This window comes from Oncorhynchus keta, chromosome 1 (assembly GCF_023373465.1).
Source record: "Oncorhynchus keta strain PuntledgeMale-10-30-2019 chromosome 1, Oket_V2, whole genome shotgun sequence".
NCBI classification, from domain to species: domain Eukaryota; kingdom Metazoa; phylum Chordata; class Actinopteri; order Salmoniformes; family Salmonidae; genus Oncorhynchus; species Oncorhynchus keta.
Genome location: NC_068421.1, coordinates 82,010,434 through 82,031,716, shown reverse-complemented (window position 1 = coordinate 82,031,716; position 21,283 = coordinate 82,010,434). Strand labels below are relative to the sequence as shown.

The window sequence follows — 21,283 nt, the reverse complement described above, 5'->3', positions numbered from 1 at the left end:
CAGTGCTTGTCCATAACATAAATGCTTCCGTTTTGAAAATATCATTTTGGATTTTTTTTTTTACATTCAATTAAGACGTTTTAGCTAGCTACTCCACGGTAGGTGGCAGTACACGGGTTATAGTTCTCCATGGGGGACGACATCCCTGTAGAAGAAGAGTACGCACGGCTAGCTAGCTTAGCTAACGTGCTTTAGCTAATAAACTTCGCATGAATCAAGTACCAGATCATCATTACTCTCGTTCGGTTTCATACACAAGGTGAGTTGCTCTCGTGCTTGCTTCCGAATTGCATTTCAGAGCAAACTAGCTACCTAACTTGTTTGCTAACATCTACCTAGCTAGTTATACCTGCCTGGCTAGCCACATCTGAAAGGTTGAATGCATCTAGCTAGCAACCTGGTACTTTCAATGGTTACAAATAGTTGACATTTGAATAATGTAATCGTTTTATGGTTTATTGCATTGCATAACAAAATAAGTGTCAATGTTTGTTTACTTAGCTAGCTTTAAAACATTTCTTGCTGACCTTGGGGTTATATCCTCAATCCATTTTTTTATACCATACAAAAATATAACCGCAACGTTTTTATTGAGTTACAGTTTATATATGGAAATCAGTCAATTGACAAATTAATTAGACCCTAATCCATGGATTTCACATGACTGGACAGGGGAGCAGCCATGAGTGGGCCTGGGCCCACCCACTGGGGAGCCAGGCCCAGCCAAACATATTTTTCTTTTCCCCACAAAAAGGGCTTTATTACAGACATGAATACTCCTCAGTTTCATCAGCTGTTCGGGTAGCTGGTTGCATGTGGCCTGAAGTTGTGACTGGTTGGTTGTACTGCCAAATTCTCTGATGTTGGAGGTGGCTATGGTAGAGAAATGAACATTAGATTCTCTGGCAGCAGCTTTGGTTGACATTCCTGCAGTTAGCATGCCAATTGCATGCTCCCTCAACTTGACACATCTGTGGCATTCTGTTGTGTAACAACTACACATTTGTGGCCTTTTATTGTCTCCAGCACAAGGTGCTGTGTAATGATAATGCTGTTTAATCAGGTTCTTGATATGCCACACCTGTCAGGTGGATGGATTATCTTGGCAAAAGAGAAATTCTCACTAACAGGGATGTAAACAAATTTGTGCACAATATTGGAGAAATAAGCTTTCTGTGCGTATGGAACATTTCTGGGATCTTTTCAGCTCATAAAACATGGAACCAACACTTTACAAGTTGTGTTTTTATATTTTTTGTTCAGTGTATATATAAAACAAGTCCTTGATTTTTCTCATATTTCTAGGATATTGACACCAGTCTACTACAATGGAAGTCCTAATGCATCACCTTCAGCAGAGAATCTTACCCCACCTGCCCAGAGCCTTCACCACTCCTTGTAAGAGCCATTCAAGCTGTGCTGCTGGACATAACCCAAATCCAACCCCCATTGGCTCCATCTCCCGACCTAGCACACACCTTCCCCTAGTATCCCGCCTCTTCCAGCCCTCCAACCTGCGTGATGTGGGGCAGGAGAGTCGTGCTCAGGGGGAGATGACCTGCAAGAGCCAGAGACTGATGCAGCAGGCAGGTCTCATCCACCCTTCCAACCCTGGCTGCTACTACTACCTCCCAGCCACAGTGCGCTCCATGGAGAAGCTGGTGAGGCTGATCGACCAGGAGATGCAGAGGATCGGTGGGCAGAAGCTGGATATGCCCAGCCTGTGCTCTGCGGAGCTGTGGAGACGCAGCGAGCGCTGGGACCTGATGGGAAAAGAGTTGTTCCGCCTGAGGGATCGCCACGGAGCTGAGTACTGCCTGGGCCCCACCCATGAGGAGGCAGTGACAGAGCTGCTGGCCTCCCAGGGAACCCTGTCCTACAGACAGCTGCCTCTAATGCTTTACCAGGTAAAGGCTATAGTATTGCACCAGATTAAACCTTATTCATTAGTTTATTCAGAGTGGGGCTTCTTTCTTCTTATTGTACACTTGGGTTTATATTATAATGGTATTAAACTGATGTATGTTTCATTTGTCTATGCAGATGACCCGCAAGTTCCGTGACGAGCCAAAGCCTCGATTCGGGCTGCTACGGGGGCGGGAGTTCTACATGAAGGACATGTACACATTTGATGTGAGTGAAGAGGCTGCCTACCACACGTATGAGTCTGTATGTCAGGCTTACAACCGTCTCTTCTCCCGGCTGGGCCTGCGCATTGTTCAGGTCCAGGCAGACACAGGGAAAATCGGAGGTAAACTCTCCCACGAGTTCCAGCTCCCAGCAGACATCGGAGAGGACAGACTACTGGTCTGTGGGAGCTGCTCCTTCTCTGCCAATGTGGAGACCATGCAACCAGGCCGGACTGACTGCCCACAGTGCCAGGCAGGCACACTGGTGGAGTCCAAGGGCATAGAGGTGGGTCATACATTCTACCTTGGCACCAAATACTCCCACATATTCAATGCCACCTTCAATAACACCCAGAACAAGCCTGCTGTCACTGAGATGGGCTGCTTCGGGCTGGGGGTGACCCGGATCCTTGCTGCCGCCATAGAGGTGATGTCCACAGAGGAGGCTATCCGCTGGCCTGGGCTACTTGCCCCTTACCAGGTCTGTGTTCTGCCCCCTAAAAGGGGAAGTAAGGTGGATGAGGTGGCTGGTTTAGCTGAGGAGGTGGCTCTTTCTCTGGGGGAGGCTCTGCCCAGCCTAAGAGGTGAGGTGGTTCTGGATGACCGCACACAGATGACCATTGGTAAGAGGCTGAAGGATGCCAGTCAGCTTGGATATCCCTACGTGGTGGCATTGGGGCAGAAGGCTACAGAGGAGATACCCAGGTTTGAGGTGATCTGTCAGCAGACTGGTGAGACTATGTTCCTCAGTAGGGATGGACTGGTAGACCTACTCAAACGAGTGGAGACAGTCTGAGTTGGACTGATCTTGACCTGGAACTGGACTAAACTATTGAACTCTGGAACTCTATTACTCCTCTGAAATGGCATGCTTGTGGTTGGGTGGGATGATGCATGGTAAAGAGGCTACTGCTCAACAGCCCTATACCTACTAAGGCCAATCTAAGTCTGATGCAAACTGAACTGGAATCAATGCTATTATTACACTGTTATGGACATGTATATGTGTGGGGTAGGGTGGAAGTAGCCCTTGATCATGACTCTCAGTTCCATTACATTACACATACAGTTGTCGGAAGTTTACATACACCTTAGCCAAATACATTTAAACTCAGTTTTTCCACAATTCCTGACATATAATCATAGTGAAAATTCCCTTTCTTAGGACAGTTAGGATCACCACTTTATTTTAAGAATGTGAAATGTCAGAATAATAGTAGAGAATGATTTATTTCAGCTTTTTTCTTTCATCACATTCCCAGTGGGTCAGAAGTTCACTCAATTAGTATTTGGTATCATTGCCTTTTAAATTGTTTAACTTGGGTCAAATGTTTTGGGTGGCTTCCACAAGCTTCCCACAATAAGTTGGTTGAATTTTTGGCCCATTCCTCCTGACAGAGCTGGTGTAACTGAGTCAGGTTTGTAGGCCTCCTTGCTCGCACACGCTTTTTCAGTTCTGCCCACAAATGTTCTATAGGATTCAGGTCAGGGCTTTGTGATGGCCACTCCAAAACCTTGACTTTGTTGTCCTTAAGCCATTTTGCCACAACTTTGGAAGTATGCTTGGGGTCCTTGTACATTTGGAAGACTCATTTGCGACTAAGCTTTAACTTCCTGACTGATGTCTTGAGATGCTGCTTCAATATAATAATAATAATTCATAATTCTCATGCCTCATGATGCTATCTATTTTGTGAAGTGCACCAGTCTCTTCTGCAGCAAAGCACCCCCACAGCATGATGCTGCCACCCCTGTGCTTCATGGTTGGGATGGTGTTTGTTTTTTTCACATCAAAATACGTTCATCTCTAGGAGACAGAACGCGTCTCCTTCCTGAGATGTATGACGGCTGTGTGGTCCCATAGTGTTTATACTTGCATACTATTGTTTGTACAGATGAACGTGGTACCTTCAGGCGTTTGGAAATTGCTCCCAAGGATGAACCGAGACTTGTGGAGGTCTACAATTTTTTTCTAAGGTCTTGGCTGCTGTCTTCTGTTTTTCCCATGATGTCAAGCAGAGGCACTGAGTTTGAAGGTAGACCTTGAACTACATCCACAGGTACACTTTCAATTGACTCAAATGATCAGAAGCTTCTAAAGCCCTGACATAATTTTCTGGAATTTTCCAAGCTGTTGAAAGGCACAGTCAACTTGTATGTAAACTTCTGACCCATTGAAATTGTGATGCACTGAAATAATCTGTCTGTAAAAAATTGTTGGAAAAATTACTTGTCATGCACAAAGTAGATGTCCTAACCGATTTGCCAAAACTATAATTTGTTAACAAGACATTTGATGAGTGGTTGAAAAACTAGATTTAATAACTCCAACCTATGTAAACTTCCGACTTCAACTGTAAGTCAATTGGACGAAGGCGTCTTCTGTACGAGGAAGTTTTGTTAAGAGCCGCGAAGCTCGGTTTGAACATTATCACGGATCGCTTGCTGTACGGTTTTGGAAGCATACGGACCTTCGCTTTCATATCAGCAAGGAAAAAATAAATACATGAATAAAGGTTCAATTGATGCACACCTTTTTATAGGGTTAGGGTTCCCGCATGGTCATATTTCCATGTTACAGAAAACAGATGGAAGACAGTGGACTACCTGTGCTAATTAGCTATCTGAGTCTCCTAACACTTGTGTGTAAATGGAAGATGGACGCCACAAACGTGTTGTCACTTAAAAATACTGTCAACTGCAACTGTTAAAACCGGTTAAGACAGTGTACAGTAAGTGTGTATTTTGCATTTGTGAAATAATTTTTGATGTGATATGAAAGTAGAGGGATTTAGGTTTCTAGAACCGTACCGCAATTGAGAATCGATTCGCATTTAGATGGAGTATTTGGCTGTTTATGCTTCCAGAGCCAATTCACCCTTTAAATAGAAGTCCTTTAGTCCAATATTGGGCCGGTGGAAGAGGATCAATAATTATTCTCAAATTACATTGGTTCATTAGTCATTTGTGATGTCTTGTCATTAAAAATCTTTTTTCATCCGGACTCGGTCAGATACAGAAACACGAGTCATAGACACACATTGCAGCGGAACAATTGAATCAAAGCTCTAACTGTTCCCCCTACGGAAGCGTTTTGATATTGCACCGCAACGTTCACGTGTAAACAACTTGTATGATTTTGTTCTACATACTTTATGTAGACATATTTCTTTTCGTACGTGTCGCTTCAGTAGTTAATACTAATAAACCGTAATTCAGCAACTAGTTTAATCTTCAAATACATCCACCTTATTTGGAGTGAATATGGCTTCACTATCACAACAGGGCGATGATAGCGACGATGGCATGGACGACTTTATGGAGAAATTCAAGAAAGAGAAATATAGCAACGCCTTTTCCGAGAAGAACTGGGAAGAGGTAGTAAAGACATGTAACTAGCTACATCTCTACAAACACGACTGATATAGCACTGACAGTTTTCAGTCCTTGGAGTGTTGGCTAGCTAACCAGTCATATCTAGCCATCTATGGATGGGCGCTAACGACAAAATGTTAGCTAGCTAGAATACTATTAAAGATTTGTTTAAGTGGCTAAATCATTTTGATATAAAACAGTTTTCTTTACATTTTGTCATACTGCCAGTCTCATTGATTGGCTAGCTAGAAAGTTAAGGTAGGTACTGGCGAAGAGTCGTGCACACAGCTATGCCCATGGTTTCCAGAGGCCACAGGCTTTACTACCTCTCTCATTCATTGCACTGCCCTGCAGGAGTTCGATAAGGTGCCTATGTTCATGAAGACGGCGCCTGATGAGATTGACCCCATGAAACACCCGGAGCTGGCTGCTATTCAGTCCATCATCCACGACGATGACAGACCACTAGAGGGTATGGTAGCCATTGCTGTACTTTTTTTTTCACTCCTGAGGAATGAATTGGCTGTCCCAACCAAACCCAGAGTCAATGGTTGTTTCCTTATTTATACTTAGAGCAAGCCGAGAGCCTGAAAGATGAGGGGAACGACTACTTCAAAGAGAAGAACTACAAGAAAGCTATAGTGTCCTACACAGCTGGACTGAAGAAGAACTGCAGTGACTCTAATGTCAATGCCATCCTTCTCACTAACCGAGCAGCAGCACACTTCCACCTGGGTACAGACCTGTTCTTAGAACCTACCCATCTGTAGATCTCATATTGGTCTGGGATGTTTGTTGCAGCCACTCTCTCTTCTTTCCTTGCAGGTAACATGCGCTCTGCACTGAATGATTCTGTCGCTGCAAAGAAGTTTAAACCAGACCACCTCAAAGCATTAATTAGAGGTTTGTCCATAGAATAAACATCACATTTGACTATTCTACTGGAAGACACATCTAGACACTGAACATTTGCTATGAGACAAATACTGTATGCATGACTTCTCTCTCATTCTCCTGCTGTGTGACTGTCTGTGCAGGTGCCTCATGTTGTATGGAGCTGAAAAAATATACAGATGCCCTGCTGTGGTGTGAGGAGGGGCTCAAGCTGCAGCCCACAGACAAGAAGCTACTGGATCTGAGAGCTACAGCAGATAAACACAAGGTATATTACAGGCCTTAATATGGCCTTGACTCCTTTCTGTTGTGGAGTCCAGTCCATATTTTAGATGAACCTATGCTGAAATTGTTGTATTTGTGGTTTAGAGAGCAGCAGAGAGAGATGCCAGGAAGGCGAAGGTTAAAGAAAAGAAGGAGTTCAGTGAGAGAGAGGCTCTGCTGGCTGCTATAAAGGTGAGCAAGATCATAGTCACACAAGACGCGCATCTGACCACATGATTCCTTCATAAGGAGGATTGACAAGGGAACTGCCGCATGGCAATGCATAGTTTTTATGACACACATGCTTTACAGGGGCGTGGCATCAAGTTACTGAAGCCTAAACAGCGTCCTAAGCGCAGCTCTGACAGTGACGATGATAATAGAGGCCCCTCTAGAGCCATGGCAGGCCTGGACCTGGACGGTCTGTGTTCTGTGGAGGCCACAGGGGCCACGGTGTTCCTGGATGAACAGGGTGTCATGCATTGGCCAGTCCTATTCCTCTACCCCGAACACCAACAAACAGACTTCATCTCAGCCTTCAGCGAATCCTCCAGGTATGATTAGTTCTCCTCTCTCTCAACAGAATGTGGGGTTGGAAGGGTCTACATAAAATGACAGTGTTGGTTTGTAGATCTGAGAAATCATCCAACCCAATACTCTACAAGATGTCTAAAGTAGAACCAACATTACATGCTAATGACCAATAACACTCAAAATAATACAGATTTTATCAACTGGGTGGTTCGAGCCCTGAATACTGATTGGCTGACAGCCGTGGTATATCAGACCGTATTCCACGGGAATGTTAAAACATACATTTTTACTGCTTTAATTACATTGGTAACCCCTTTTATAATAGCATTAAGGCTCCTCAGGTGTTTTTGGTGTTTGGCCAATATACCACGACTAATAACTGTCCAGGCACTCTGCAATGAATCTTGCCTAAGAACAGCCCTTAGCTGTTGTATATTGGGCATATACCACACCCCCTCGTGCCTTATTGCTTAAACATAACATTGGCTTTTTTAGCTTTCTTGATCACCTGACTCTCATGTTTGGAGAGGAACTCCCACCTTGGGACACTAACCGGAAGTACTCTCCCCAAAACCTCCAGGTCAGTAGTTTTTACTTTGCTTTATTGGTTTCATTGAACAGTTTTGGGGTTATATCCTCTATCTCTGAAATTGTGTTTTCCTTCGTTGGTTCTATTTTGCCATTCTGACTCCTTAGCTGTTCTTTGAAGACTATGAGAAAGAGTCCTTATATCAAGTCAATCCAGAGACGCCTCTCATTAAAATCCTTCAGCATAAAAGGTACGGAATGTATTTTCTTCTCACTTGTTTGAACTCGTATACTGTGACTTGCTAATTGCTTTCTCGTGGCTGATCTTTCCTGCTTTCTTTGACAGGTGTTTTGTAAAAGCAGGAAGTCCCAGCTTTGTCATTCTGGTAAAAGGGTCGCCGTTTTGCGAGAAGTTCTTATCAGAAAGGAAAACCATTCGACTGTAATGACACCTCATTAATCAGCCTAGACCTGTCAATCTCAGACTACTGGTATGAACTCTTTCCCACCAATCGGAAAGGACTGTACTCCTCTCCATTCCCTGCCCAAAGTAAATGTAAAAGTGTAGATTTAGCTATTTAAGAGCAGAGATTAATGTTATGTTTGGGAGCCTTTACATTGTTCCACATATCTCCAACATACTATGTGATTGGCAAGATTGCAGTGTTCATTACTGTATGTATAGATCAAATTCTACATCAGTGTCAATCTGGGAACCTGTCATAATCTGTTATAATTAAGTCACCATGTCACTTACTAAAAGGCCTTACAACAAAGTATTGGAATTTGTTTGTGTCATTTCCTTTTCACTGTCAACAACATAACATACTATGATTGTGAAAGCCAAGCCAACCCATATTTTACACATGTAGTTGACAAGACCACATGGGACCACCCATACATAGAATGTATGCACACATGACTGTAAGTCGCTTTGGATAAAAGCGTCAGCTAAATGGCATATATTATTATATTATATTAAGACTCAATCTGACTAAACCAGCGTTTCTTGTCATGTAAGAACATTTTCCAGCTACTTGTGTGTTACAGTGCACCGTAGTACCAAGCAGCATTACACAGTAAGCTGGCTGGCTTTATGAAAATACTCTTTATTTTCGGGTCTGTAGAAAATACCTGGGACAGGTTAAACCAATAAGCTTTAGAACAGTGTTTCCCAAACTAGGTCCTTGGGACCCCAAAGGGTGTGGTTTTTTTTGTGTGTTTTTTTGCACAAGCACTACTCAGCGTAATCAACTAATCATCAAACTTACATTATTTGTATCCGCTGTGTAGTGCTAGGGCAAAAATGAAAAGGGCAAAAATGAAGAGTTTGGGAAACAACTTTATATTTATCACCATTGTTGGGAAGGTATGGTTCATCATTAAAATGTTAGGTGTGTCCTCATTGCTTCAGGGATGTCTCAGATCAGCAGTTTATTTGTGTTATATAAACTCCTTGGAATGACTGATGCACATTCAGTTTGAGTTGATTCAAGCAAGACAAAATAGGCAGAAACAGGGATTCCAAAAAAGCAGTTGTGCACAGATTTATTTTACCATTTCACTTTAGAACATTGCATGATTAGTAAAGTATTTTGCCACATGGCAAGCTCCTCATTGGAACGAAGAAACAGTAAAATAACACTCTTCCTGTCATATTGGGAACACTAAAGAAAAGGAACCCGGCTGTTCAATCAGTGCTTGTCCTTTGCTAGTTCTCTAACATTAGACACCGCTCACATGGACATAGACTTGGCCAGTGGTCTCTTCCTGGCTGGCTGGTTGGGTTGCACAGTCTTCAGAAGCCTCCTGACCAGCTCTAGCCTGCCCCTGCTGATCAGAGCCCTGGAGAGCTCGGTCACCTCCCCGGTGTGTGCCCTGCACAGGCTTCTCAGCTCAGCCTGCACCGCGTCCTCTGGGTACCTCTCCTGGGCTCTCCGTACCCACACCTCCAGCTGGGTGAGGGCAGGGCCGGGGTCAGAGCCACTCTGAGTGAATAGCCCCAGCAGGGCCTCCAGGAGGCAGCGTAGGGCCATGGTGTCCCTGCTGCCAGGACGCTCCAGATCCAGGGCCCTCTTGAAGCAGTCGGCTGCGTTCTGTTCCTCGCCCTTCAGCAGCAGACAGCGCCCCCGGAGGAGGTGGAGATCTGGGAGGCTGTCCCCCGGGTCACACTGCAGGGCTTGAGAGAGGGACACCAGGGCTCTGTTTAATGCCCCCTCATCCACAAGCAGGCTCTCCTGAAGGGCATCCACACCCATGTAGTAATACACCTGGTAAGAGACACACAGATGTATTATACTGTGTAGTAATACACCTGGTAAGATACTGTACTGTGTGGTGATACACTCGTAGGCAAACAAATGCATGCAGGTGATACTATCACAGCAACACAATAACACATTACTGTATGTCTCACTAGATATTCTGTTTTTCTTGACAAGTTACTGTTGATCTTTCACTCACACGGCTTATTTCTACGTGCCCGATGTGAAAGTGCTTGCAGTGTCTTGTCATACAGCAGAAAGCAGCACACACATCCCCACTCACCTGTCCCATCTCCAGGTGTGTGCGTAGACAGGGGCGAACACTCAGCACCTTCTCCAGGTCTGCCTTGGCCTCAGTCAGGCTGTGTCTGTCAGGGAGCCCACCCTGTCCCTGTTTAGCCCTCTCAAGATCCCTCACATATGCCATCACATTGATCTGAGAATAAAAGCATGTCTGTTTATGTAAATGTTTGTATTCTGTGATTGTCATGTAAGTCCATCCCTGCGAGTGTCATGTAGAGTTTAGATGTACTATTTGGTTTAGTATTAACATTATTGAAGTGACCTTTCATATTACAATAGTGTCAAGTGTTAAACTGATTTGAACATTGTGTTTAGACATGTTAGGGTTACTGTAGTGTACCTTGGCACGGGTGCAGTAGGCCTGCCAGTTGAGTTCAGGGTCAGGCAGCACATTGAGGGCCATGTTACAGATCCCTGTGGACATCTCATGTTTTCCCAGCAAATAGAACACCTTGGCCAGCTGGTTCAGGATGAACACATCGTCTGCAGCTAGTTTTATGGCCTGCAAGGGACAATCAATATTACATTCGGTTTTACAATAACCTGAAGAATGACAGTGCTATGCTCTCTTTTTAAAACCTGGCAGGTGCATAACCTATAACCCTGCATAAGGGCTTATGAGAAGTTTTCAACCCCGCAGAATAATTGGCGGCAGACACGGTAGTAGACTTCTTGAGCTGGCACCAAGTTTATAGCCCTTTATACAGTAGGTGATGAGGAAGCAGATATCCGCTAATCATTATGCGAATGTTCATGAAACAACGTCATCTGAATGCTTCTGGCAGCTGTGAGGATTATGATGCCACTAAGCAGTCATTAGAAGCATTAAAAGCAAGAGTCAAGTCCTTAGGGCTTTACGGCTTGTTCTAGTTTATAGTCCCACTTTTCTGTGAGTGAGGTACGTACAGTTCCGAAGCAGGACAGGGGGTCAGAATCAGAGTAGCCACAGTCATGTACAGACATGGGCACAGTGGAGAATTCTTCTTTCCTCTCTAACATGATGCCTATGTAGCACCAGGATAGTGCTGTGTGGGTGAGGGGGTCAGGTAGAAACATACTGAATGATTAATCAATACATTTAGGACAGTAAGACACAGCACTCATCTTGTGGGTTCAGATGGAGAGCAATAATTTATTCATTTTCCCCCTATCTTTCTTCCTTGTATACCTTGGTGATGTGTTTTCTCTGACCTCAGGGTCTCTGTGAGCAGCTTCAGTCCCTTGTTGTAGTGAAACAGTCTGGAGTAGTCCGAGTCCTCCTTGTTCTTTACAATATCATCTAGTCTACAAAAATAGATCCATTTGCTTTACATTGTTCTTACACATGAGCTTGGTGATATTATTTTCTCATTTATTTTCTATGAAAATATTTGAAATATTCAAGACACAATTTACCTAATATAGATTGTTGCCATTTTGAAATACCAGCTTCTCTTTTCTTCTGTTGGTATCTAAAAAAATAAGCAACATCAATATATTACTGTAGATGTGAAATTATGTTCTTCGTAAGTAATCTAACATGAGATCTCACCAGCTCTCCCCCATAGTCCAGAGCTCTGTTGTACAGGGTCAGAGAAGCGGTCAGTCTTTCCCTCCGGTCTTCCTCTCTGTCAAGCTCTATATCATAAGGATGAGCATAGGCCTGCTCTGCCAGGCACCGGGCTGCAGAAAGCCTGGACTCTGCCTGACCTGCCTGCCCAGCCTCCAGACCCATGAGCTGGGACAACTTCTCCACACACTCCCCTGCGTCCAGCTCCCTCTGGAGGCGGTCGTACACGTAGCCAAGGTTGGCCCAAGCGTTCAGGTTCCCCGGGTCTTCTTTACAGATACTCATGAAGGTCTCCTCGGCCTGCTCCAGCTGGTCCAGATGGAAAGCCAGGAGACCCAGGAGGTTACGGACACCATACTGGAGGTACCTGTAATGTTTTGAAAACAATAGTCCAGTCCATATATTATTCATTGTACCAGCTAAAGGGAAAATAGAATTCCAGTTCCATGCTTTACTCCAGCACTCTTTGGGGTACCTAGCTAGTCATCAACAATGTAACTGCCAAAATAATGGAAACGCTTGAGTTAAATTAGGGATACAATGTATATTGAAAGCAGGTGCTTCCACACAGGTGTGGTTCCTGAGTTAAATAAACGATTGACATTCCATAATGCTTAGGGTCATGAATAAAAATCTGTAGGGCACAATGGTCAATGAATAGTTTAATGAGTATGAAAACGATGTAACCACATGCCATGGCAATCTGTCATCAGATCTCAATCCAATTCAACACTTATGTGAGAATCTGGAGCGGAGCCTGAGACAGCGTTTTCCACCACCATCAACAAAACACCAAATGATGGAATTTCTTGTAGAAGAATGGTGTGGCATCCCTCCAATAGAGTTCCAGACGCTTGTCCTATTAAGACATGTAACACTTTGGTGTTACCTTTATCTTGACAGTTACCTGTATGTACACCCATGATTTCAGTAAAGTTCAATTAACAATATCAGACATCCCAAACTCCATCCTTATAAGATAATGTGTTACAATACCCAACTTCTGCCTCCAGCTCAGCCCCCAGAGAGTCCACTTTCAGCTGGGTGTCCCTTCTCCGCAGCTCCCCCGGCCCGCTGGGCTCATGGTTCAGGTTGAGATCCAGGTGGAAGTGACCTGGGATGTACGCCATGCCATCAATGAGGGACTCAATGTCCTCCTCTGTGTTGCCTTCCTTCATGGTTTTCTCCAGGTAATTCATGGTTTATCCAGGTAATTCATTATCTTTTACAATTACTACCTGAGACTCAAATGTCCACATACATTACTGCTGACTGTCAGAGTCAACTGGCTGTTTTCTTCTTCCTCCAGAGGCAGACTGGTAATACAGGTTAGGTTAGGGAATAGGGAGGGGAAGGAGTAAGTCACCTCATGCAGTGGTGTATTGTACTCCCATTCTGGCCTAGCTGGCTTAGTTGGCTACCTCCCTCTCTATTCTTCTCATTTGAATAGTACATTTGAATGTGATTGAACATTTATAACCCCCTTTTTTGTGTTTCTCTTTATGGTTTGAATATCTGACTGATAATCAGTAGGGCTATGGTCTTCTTTTATGGCTCACATGTCAGCTTGGGCTTTTTACAGACTAGGAGAGTGGGTTATTGCTTTAGACGGGTGTCACAACAACAGTAGGTAGGTTGACTTTCACTCAACCTTTTAAAACAATCTTTTAGAAGGTGCTTACATCAGCTTTTCTCTTGCCTGCTGTCTCCATGGTAATGACAGAATGTGATCCATTAGACTCAGCATGAACAGTTTGAGAGAGAGAGAGTGTGATGCAGTTGGACGAAGAGCCCTTTGACTTGGTTCATGGTGCTTAGATGAAGTATGCAGATATCCTCAATCTCACCGAACTAAAATAAACTCTAATTGTAAACAAAGGTGATCACTCTTTCAAAACTCATACTAATATTTCAAAAAGTATTTGTTGCATTATGATCTGTCCAGTGTAGATTAGGAGTATTTATTTATGTATGGTACCACCAGTATTTATTTATGTATGGTACCACCAGTATTTATTTATGTATGGTACCACCAGTATTTATTTATGTATGGTACCACCAGTATTTATTTATGTATGGTACCACCAGTATTTATTTATGTATGGTACCACCAGTATTTATTTTTTTGCCCTTGAAGTGTTTGGCCTCTTATCACCACCAGAGGGTGGACATGCATTGATTGTATTGTATGACAAACTGAGATTGAAAGTGTTGTGTTATAACACCACACTGTTGACGGAGAGCGAACATTTCATTTTATATAGTGTTGAATAAAAGTTGACAGATTTTTTTGATAAAAGCTCAAGCAATTCCTATGGTGATGGATAATGGGTAAGTAATATCTCATCTTCACAAATGATCCCAAAATAGTTCAGAATATATTTGGGCTGTGTGTGCTTTACCTGCATTATGAGCTGTGATTTTAGTGAACCAATTACCCTTCACTTGAATAGCCTATAGCATAGAGTTTCACCTAAGTTTGTTATGTGTCTGATCATTTTGACAGCTTGTGTTTTAGTTGGCTAAGGATGTCGTCAACAGTCTAGACATCAAACATCCGTCTAGAATGACGTCTGATTCCTTGGCCAGACTACTAATCTGTCAGCATGGTAATGTCTATCTTTCAATCTCTAAACTGAAAAACATACTTGTGGAGTAGTTGATCAGACATATTTGACTTCCTTTGGATATTGGGGTAATAGACCCAGGGCTCTTAAAAACATTTTAGTCCAATGTGTGTTTTTTCTTATCTCTTGACTTCCGTTTTTATTTTTTATTTTCGTTCCTTCTTTTCTGTACTATTTTCCTCCTAAATGACTTTAACAGGAGGAAACCACTATTGTCTGTAGGTGCTTGGTGATGTCATCAACCCGGGACAAGAGTCAGGGAGAACACCAAGGTGAGTGTTGAAAGAGAGGATGTTGGGGAAGGAGGGAAAAGGGGAAGAAGGTATGGGGGAAGGAGTCTGTTCCTTACTCAGTCTGTCATGTAACCAGACACAGAGTCAGGAGCTGTGTTCGAATACTCATACTTACCATACAATTTGTGATGTGAATTGAGTATATAGTATGCTTATTGGTCATAGTATGGATATAATTAGTATGCCAAAAGTTCCCGGATGACATACTAAATTCGACAAAATACGAAGTACACATGCAGTGGACACTATTTCCGTTCTTTTAGGGCCCATAATGCAATTCTTCAGAAAACGGCCGTGGCTTCATAACTTTTCAGATTTGAAGAAAATGGCGGAAAATATGCAACCGAAGTCCGACGAGAGTGCATACAAATTCATTGCTAGTTGTGACAAATGTTAAGAACATTTTATAAAATGTAATAAAGTAAGTTATCGTTACACGTTATGCTGGCTGACAATTTGTTAGCTATGCTATCCTTACGAACCGCATAGTATTACAGCAGTATGTAGGTTGGGCAAAACTAAACATGGCGGTGTTCGCCTTAGCAATCTCACTAGGATAAAGACCACCTCCATTCCTGTCATTACTGAAAGAGATCATGATACCTCACATCTCAAAATAGGGCTACTTAATGTTAGATCCCTTACTTCAAAGGCAATTATAGTCAATGAACTAATCACTGATCATAATCTTGATGTGATTGGCCTGACTGAAACATGGCGTTTAAGCCTGATGAATTTACTGTTTTAAATGAGGCCTCATTTTGCTACACTAGTGACCATATTGCATCCCGCAAAGGCGGAGGTGTTGCTAACATTTACGATAGCAAAAAGAAAATGACCGTCTTTTGAGCTTCTAGTCATGAAATCTATGCCAGCCTACTCAATCACTTTTTCAGCTACTGTTTACAGGCCTCCTGGGCCATATACAGCGTTTCTCACTGAGTTCCCTGAATTCCTATCGGACCTTGTAGTCATAGCAGATAATATTCTAATCTTTGGTGACTTTAATATTTTCGTTCCTTCTTTTCACATGGAAAAGTCCACAGACCCACTCCAAAAGGCTTTCGGAGCCATCATCGACTCAGTGGGTTTTGTCCAACATGTCTCTGGACCCACTCACTGTCACAGTCATACGCTGGACCTAGTTTTGTCCCGTGGAATAAATGTTGTGGATCTTAATGTTTTTCCTCAGAATCCTGGACTATCGGACCACCATTTTTTACGTTTGCAATTGCAACAAATACTCTGCTCAGACCCCAACCAAGGACCATCAAAAGTGTGCTATAAATTCACAGACAACACAAAGATTCCTTGATGCCCTTCCAGACTCCCTCTGCCTACCCAAGGACGCCAGAGGACAAAAATCAGTTAACCACCTAACTGAGGATCTGAAACCTTGCGGATACCCTAGATGCAGTTGCACCCCTAAAAACTAAAAACATTTCTCATAAGAAACTAGCTCCCTGGTACACAGAAAATTCGAGCTCTGAAGCAAGCTTCCAGAAAATTGGAACGGAAATGGCGCCACACCAAACTGGAAGTCTTCCGACTAGCTTGGAAAGATTTACCGTGCAGTACCGAAGAGCCCTATACTGCTGCTCGATCATCCTATTTTTCTAACTTAATTGAGGAAAATAAGAACAATCCAAAATTCCTATTTGATACTGTCGCAAAGCTAACTAAAAGCAGCATTCCCCAAGAGAGGATGACTTTCACTTTAGCAGTGATAAATTCATGAACTTCTTTGAGGAAAAGATTATGATTATAGAAAGTAAATTACGGACTCCTCTTTAAACCTGCGTATTCCTCCAAACCTCAGTTGTGAAAAAGTCTGCAAACTATGCCAGGACCTAGGATCAAGAGAGACGCTCAAGTGTTTTAGTACTATATCTCTTGACACAATGATGAAAATAATCATGTCCTCTAAACCTTCAAGCTGCATACTGTACCCTATTCCAACTAAACTACTGAAAGAGCTGCTTCCTGTGCTTGGCCCTCCTATGTTGAACATAATAAACGTCTCTCTATCCACTGGATGTGTACCAAACTCACTAAAAGTGGCAGTAATAAAGCCTCTCTTGATAAAAGCCAAACCTTGACCCAGAAAATATAAAAACTATGCCTATATCGAATCTTCCATTCCTCTCAAAATTTTAGAAGGCTGTTGCTTAATGTTCACTGCCTTCCTGAAGACAAACAATGTATACAAAATGCTTCAGTCTGGTTTTAGACCACATCATAGCACTGAGACTGAAACTTGTGAAGATGGTAAATTACATTTTAATGGCATCGGACCGAGGCTCTGCATCTGTCCTCGTGCTCCTAGACCTTAGTGCTGCTTTTGATACCATCGATCACCACATTCTTTTGGAGAAATTGGAAACCCAAATTGGTCTACAGGACATGTTCTGGCCTGGTTTAGATCTTATCTGTCGGAACGATATCAGTTTGTCTCTGTGAATGGTTTGTCCTCTGACAAATCAACTGTAAATTTCAGTGTTCCTCAAGGTTCCGTTTTAGGACCACTATTGTTTTCACTATACATTTTACCTCTTGGGGATGTTATTTGTAAACATAATGTTAACTTTCACTGACTGCGGATGACACACAGCTGTACATTTCAATGAAACATGGTGAAGCCCCAAAATTGCCCTCGCAGAAGCATGTGTTTCAGATATAAGGAAGTGGATGGCTGCAAACTTTCTACTATTAAACTCGGACAAAACAGAGATGCTTGTTCTAGGTCCCAAGAAACAAAGAGATCTTCTGTTGAATCTGACAATTAATCTTAATGGTTCTACAGTCGTCTCAAATAAAACTGTGAATTGATGTTACTCTGGACCCTGATCTCTCTTTTGAAGAACATATCAAGACCATTTTGAGGACAGCTTTTTTCCATCTACGTAATATTGATAAAATCAGAAACTTTCTGTCCAAAAATGATGCAGAAAAATTAGTCCATGCTTTTGTCACTTCTAGGTTAGACTACTGCAATGCTCTACTCCCTCTCCTTTCCGGCTACCCGGATAAAGCACTAAATAAACTTCAGTTAGTGATAAATACGGCTACTAGAATCCTGACTAGAACCAAAAAATGTGATCATATTACTTCAGTGCTAGCCTCTCTACACTGGCTTCCTGTCAAAGCAAGGGCTGATTTCAAGTTTTACTGCTAACCTACAAAGAATTACACGGGCATGCTCCTACCTATCTCTCTGATTTGGTCTGTCGTACATACCTACACGTACGCTACAGTCACAAGACGCAAGTCTCCTAATTGTCCCTAGAATTTCTAAGCAAACAGCTGGAGGCAGGGCTTTCTCCTATAGAGCTCCATTTTTATGGAACGGTCTGCCTACCCTTGTCAGAGACGCAAACTCGGTCTCAACCTTTAAGTCTTTACTGAAGACTCATCTCTTCAGTGGGTCATATGATTGAGTGTCGTCTGGCCCAGGAGTGGGAAGGTGAACGGAAAGGCTCTGGAAACGAACCGCCCTTGCTGTCTCTGCCTGGCCGGTTCCCCTCTTTCCACAGGGATTCTCTGCCTCTAACCCTATTACAGGGGCTGAGTCACTGGCTTACTGGGGCTCTTCATTCTTTCTCTCTCGGAGGACCTGAGCCCAAGGACCGTGCCCCAAGACGACCTGATATGATGACTCCTTGCTGTCCCCAGTCCACCTGACTGCTGCTGCTCCAGTTTCAACTGTTCTGCCTTGATTATTGGACCATGCTGGTCATTTTGAACATTTGAACATCTTGGCCATGTTCTGTTATAATGTCCACCCGGCACAGCCAGAAGAGGACTGGCACCCCACATAAAGCCTGGTTCCTCTCTAGGTTTCTTCCTAGGTTTTGGCCTTTCAGGGAATTTTTCCTAGCCACCGTGCTTCTACACCTGCATTGCTTGCTGTTTGGGGTTTTAGGCTGTTTCTGTACAGCACTTTGAGATATTAGCTGATGTACGAAGTGCTATATAAATACATTTGATTTGATTTTGATTTTTGATATGTACCTGCATGTTAGCTAGTTACCTAACGTTAGTTGGCTACTAATACATCGAACATGCCAGGCAGTATATTAACTATCTGCTATCTAACTTAACTACCCAACATTTATTGACCTGATTATTTACATAATTCTTAGCTAAGTGGTATAGTCGTTGTCACGTTGGTATGAAGAGATTTATGGAAACCGATGCAGGAATGCTAATGCATTTTTTATTAAGCCCCAAATTATGGCATTTAAAGGCACGGGACGAAGATCAAACAAACACATAACAAAATCACCCAAACAAAAGAGCGAGGAACCCGAAAAAAATAACACCCACGACACCCATAATCATCTGGTTTAATCCTTATCGAAAGCCCAAAACACACAGCACAGGTACACACACGCACCAACAGACATTGTAACAATAATCGACAGCACCATGGTGAACAAACGGCACATATATACAAATAAACTCAGCAAAAAAACAAACGTCCCTTTTTCAGGACCCTGTCTTTCAAAAATAATTTGTAAAAATCCAAATAACTTCACAGATCTTCATTGTAAAGGGTTTAAACACAGTTCCCATTGCTTGCTCAATGTACCATAAACAATTAATGAACATGCACCTGTGGAACATGGTGAAGACACCAAAACAGCTTACAGACGGTAGGAATTATGTGATACAGTTATGAACATTTATGGACAATAAAACTTTCTACTGAATCTGAAAAACACAAAAAGAAAGATTCACTGGGTCCATGCTCATCTGTGTGAATGTGCCTAGGCATGCTGCAATTAAGGCATAATGGTTCTGCAGATGTGGCCAGGGCAAATGCAAAACTGTGAGACCTAAGACAGCGTTACAGGGAGACAGGGACAGCTGATCTCCTCTTTGGCAGAACATATCAAGACCATTGCACAGGACAGCTTTTTTTTCCATCTCACACCTGTGGGACAGTTACAGGATGGCAAAACTGCCCTGTCCAAAAATATCACCAGAAATGCACAATCCCTCCATCAGTGCTCAAACTGTCTGCAATAGGCTGAGAGAGGCTACTGCAGGGCCTGTTGTAAGGCAGGTCCTCACCAGACATCAAAGGCTAAATAAACTTCGTTAGGGCAGAAACCCACCGTGCTGAATCAGACAGAACCAAAAAATTTGATCATATTACTGATGAGTGCTAGTTTTGTCTCACCGGGGCTTCCTGTCAAAGGAATGGGCTGATTTCGAGGTTTTACTGTGGAGCGGGATCGAGGTGGAGGGTCCATCATGGTCTGGGGCATGCTCCTACCATCATCGAACTGATTTGTCACCACAGGCAATCTCAACGCTGTGTGTTACAGGGAAGGCATCCTCCTCCCTTATGTGGTACCCTTCCTCCAGGGTCATCCTGACATGACCCTCCAGCATGACAATGCCACCAGCCATACTGCTTGTTCTGTGTGTGATTTCCTGCAAGACAGGAATGTCAGTGTTCTGCCATGGCCAGCGAAGTCCCCGGATCTCAATCCCATTGAGCACGTGTGGGACCTGTTGGATCGGAGGGTGAGAGCTAGGGCCATTCCCCCCAGAAATGTCCAGGAACTTGCAGGTGCCTTGGTGGAAGAGTGGGGTAACATCTCATAGCAAGAACGGGCAAACCTGGTGCAGTCCATGAGGAGGAGATGCACTGCAGTACTTAATGCAGTTGGTGTCCACACCAGATACTGACTGTTACTTTTGATTTTGAGCCCCCCCCCCCTTTGTTCAGGGACACATTATTCTATTTCTGTTAGTTACATGTCTGTGGAACTTGTTCAGTTTATGTCTCAGTTGTTGAATCTTGTGTTCATACAAATACAAACACATGTTAAGTTTGCTGAAAATAAACAGTTTACTTTGAGAGGATGTTTCTTTTGTTGCTCAGTTTACAATCAGTGGGAATAGGGGCCAGGTGTGCGCAATGAAAGTGCCAGAGGCAGCACCAGGTGCAGCTGCCGAAGTTGCGTCTTTGTCGGACAGGCCAGTTGTCGCTTTGCAAAGAGCATGATGAACAAAGGGCACATATATACAAATACAATCCGTGGGAATAGGGGCCAGGTGTGCGCAATGAAAGTTCCAGAGGGATCCGTGACAGTTGGGCGATTCAATGGCTATCTACTCTGATTTCAGAGCAATCTCGCGCAGCATAACTGCTGAATTTATGAACGCTCAACACCCGTTGAATATGGCCAGTGTCAGTAAACGTTGGACAAAAAAATACGTAATTTAAATGTTGCCAGCAGCACAGTTATAGTCACCAATGCTCTGGATAACATGAAAACAGCCTAACCAGCTCGTCTAGGGCAAGTAAAATGGTCAGAGTGAGTTGTTCTCTCATTTGTTTTTGTGGAAGTAGATAGCCAACATTAGCCAGTTAGCTTGGGTGCTTGACTGCCGTTGAACCCTCAACCCTACTCCTCGGCCAGAGCATCCAGTGTGCGCTCCTAGAGCCAAACACTCTGAATTTATGAATGGACAATCTGACATTGCTCTGGATTTACAAACACCCAGA

At 43.2% G+C, this 21,283-nt stretch overlaps 3 protein-coding genes across 9 annotated transcripts in view; 2 read left to right on the top strand and 1 right to left on the bottom strand.

Annotated features, from left to right (window-relative positions):
- Positions 1–99: 99 nt before the first annotated feature.
- Positions 100–8,500, top strand: ttc4 (tetratricopeptide repeat domain 4). 6 transcript variants are annotated; one of them, XM_035762001.2, is made up of 13 exons: positions 100–259; positions 1,306–1,907; positions 2,044–2,133; positions 2,224–2,415; positions 5,859–5,976; positions 6,078–6,239; positions 6,330–6,407; positions 6,542–6,666; positions 6,768–6,854; positions 6,975–7,216; positions 7,692–7,776; positions 7,893–7,975; positions 8,071–8,500. In XM_035762001.2, the coding sequence occupies exons 2-13, from the start codon at positions 1,329–1,331 to the stop codon at positions 8,168–8,170; spliced, it is 1,941 nt and encodes a 646-aa protein (XP_035617894.1). In that variant the 5' UTR covers positions 100–259; positions 1,306–1,328; the 3' UTR covers positions 8,171–8,500. The 6 variants fall into 6 exon arrangements, with proteins under 6 accessions (XP_035617894.1, XP_035617893.1, XP_035617895.1 ...); XM_035762000.2 differs by having other exon boundaries at positions 2,044–2,415; XM_035762002.2 differs by lacking the exon at positions 2,224–2,415 and having other exon boundaries at positions 101–259.
- A 746-nt stretch (positions 8,501–9,246) lies between these two features.
- Positions 9,247–13,164, bottom strand: ttc22 (tetratricopeptide repeat domain 22). The gene is made up of 8 exons (XM_035762007.1): positions 12,837–13,164; positions 11,823–12,207; positions 11,687–11,742; positions 11,460–11,575; positions 11,198–11,316; positions 10,632–10,793; positions 10,272–10,424; positions 9,247–9,994 (listed from the first exon to the last, which is right to left on the bottom strand). The coding sequence occupies exons 1-8, from the start codon at positions 13,037–13,039 to the stop codon at positions 9,461–9,463; spliced, it is 1,728 nt and encodes a 575-aa protein (XP_035617900.1). The 5' UTR covers positions 13,040–13,164; the 3' UTR covers positions 9,247–9,460.
- A 1,166-nt stretch (positions 13,165–14,330) lies between these two features.
- Positions 14,331–21,283, top strand: part of LOC118375444 (period circadian protein-like) — a 55,724-nt gene continuing 48,771 nt past the window's right edge. Inside the window, exons 1-3 of one of the 2 annotated variants that reach the window (XR_008064176.1) lie at positions 14,331–14,449; positions 14,667–14,739; positions 18,371–18,469. The gene's annotated coding sequence lies outside the window, so the exon portion shown is untranslated. Of the gene's footprint in view, positions 14,450–14,666; positions 14,740–18,370; positions 18,470–21,283 lie in introns of those variants that run through there. The other variant, XM_052462139.1, reaches the window with a different exon arrangement.

Bases quoted from the DNA above. Each gene is read 5' to 3' on its own strand.
- ttc22 (XM_035762007.1), bottom strand. From the start codon at position 13,039: ATGAATTACCTGGAGAAAACCATGAAGGAAGGCAACACAGAGGAGGAC. The intron at 11,576-11,686 runs GTAAATTGTGTC...CTATTTTTGTAG, and splicing joins ATGGCAACAATCTATATTAG to ACTAGATGATATTGTAAAGA. The intron at 11,317-11,459 runs GTATACAAGGAA...TCACCCACACAG, and splicing joins AGAGAAAACACATCACCAAG to CACTATCCTGGTGCTACATA.
- ttc4 (XM_035762000.2), top strand. From the start codon at position 1,329: ATGGAAGTCCTAATGCATCACCTTCAGCAGAGAATCTTACCCCACCTG. The intron at 6,855-6,974 runs GTGAGCAAGATC...CATGCTTTACAG, and splicing joins CTCTGCTGGCTGCTATAAAG to GGGCGTGGCATCAAGTTACT. The intron at 7,217-7,691 runs GTATGATTAGTT...TGGCTTTTTTAG, and splicing joins GCCTTCAGCGAATCCTCCAG to CTTTCTTGATCACCTGACTC.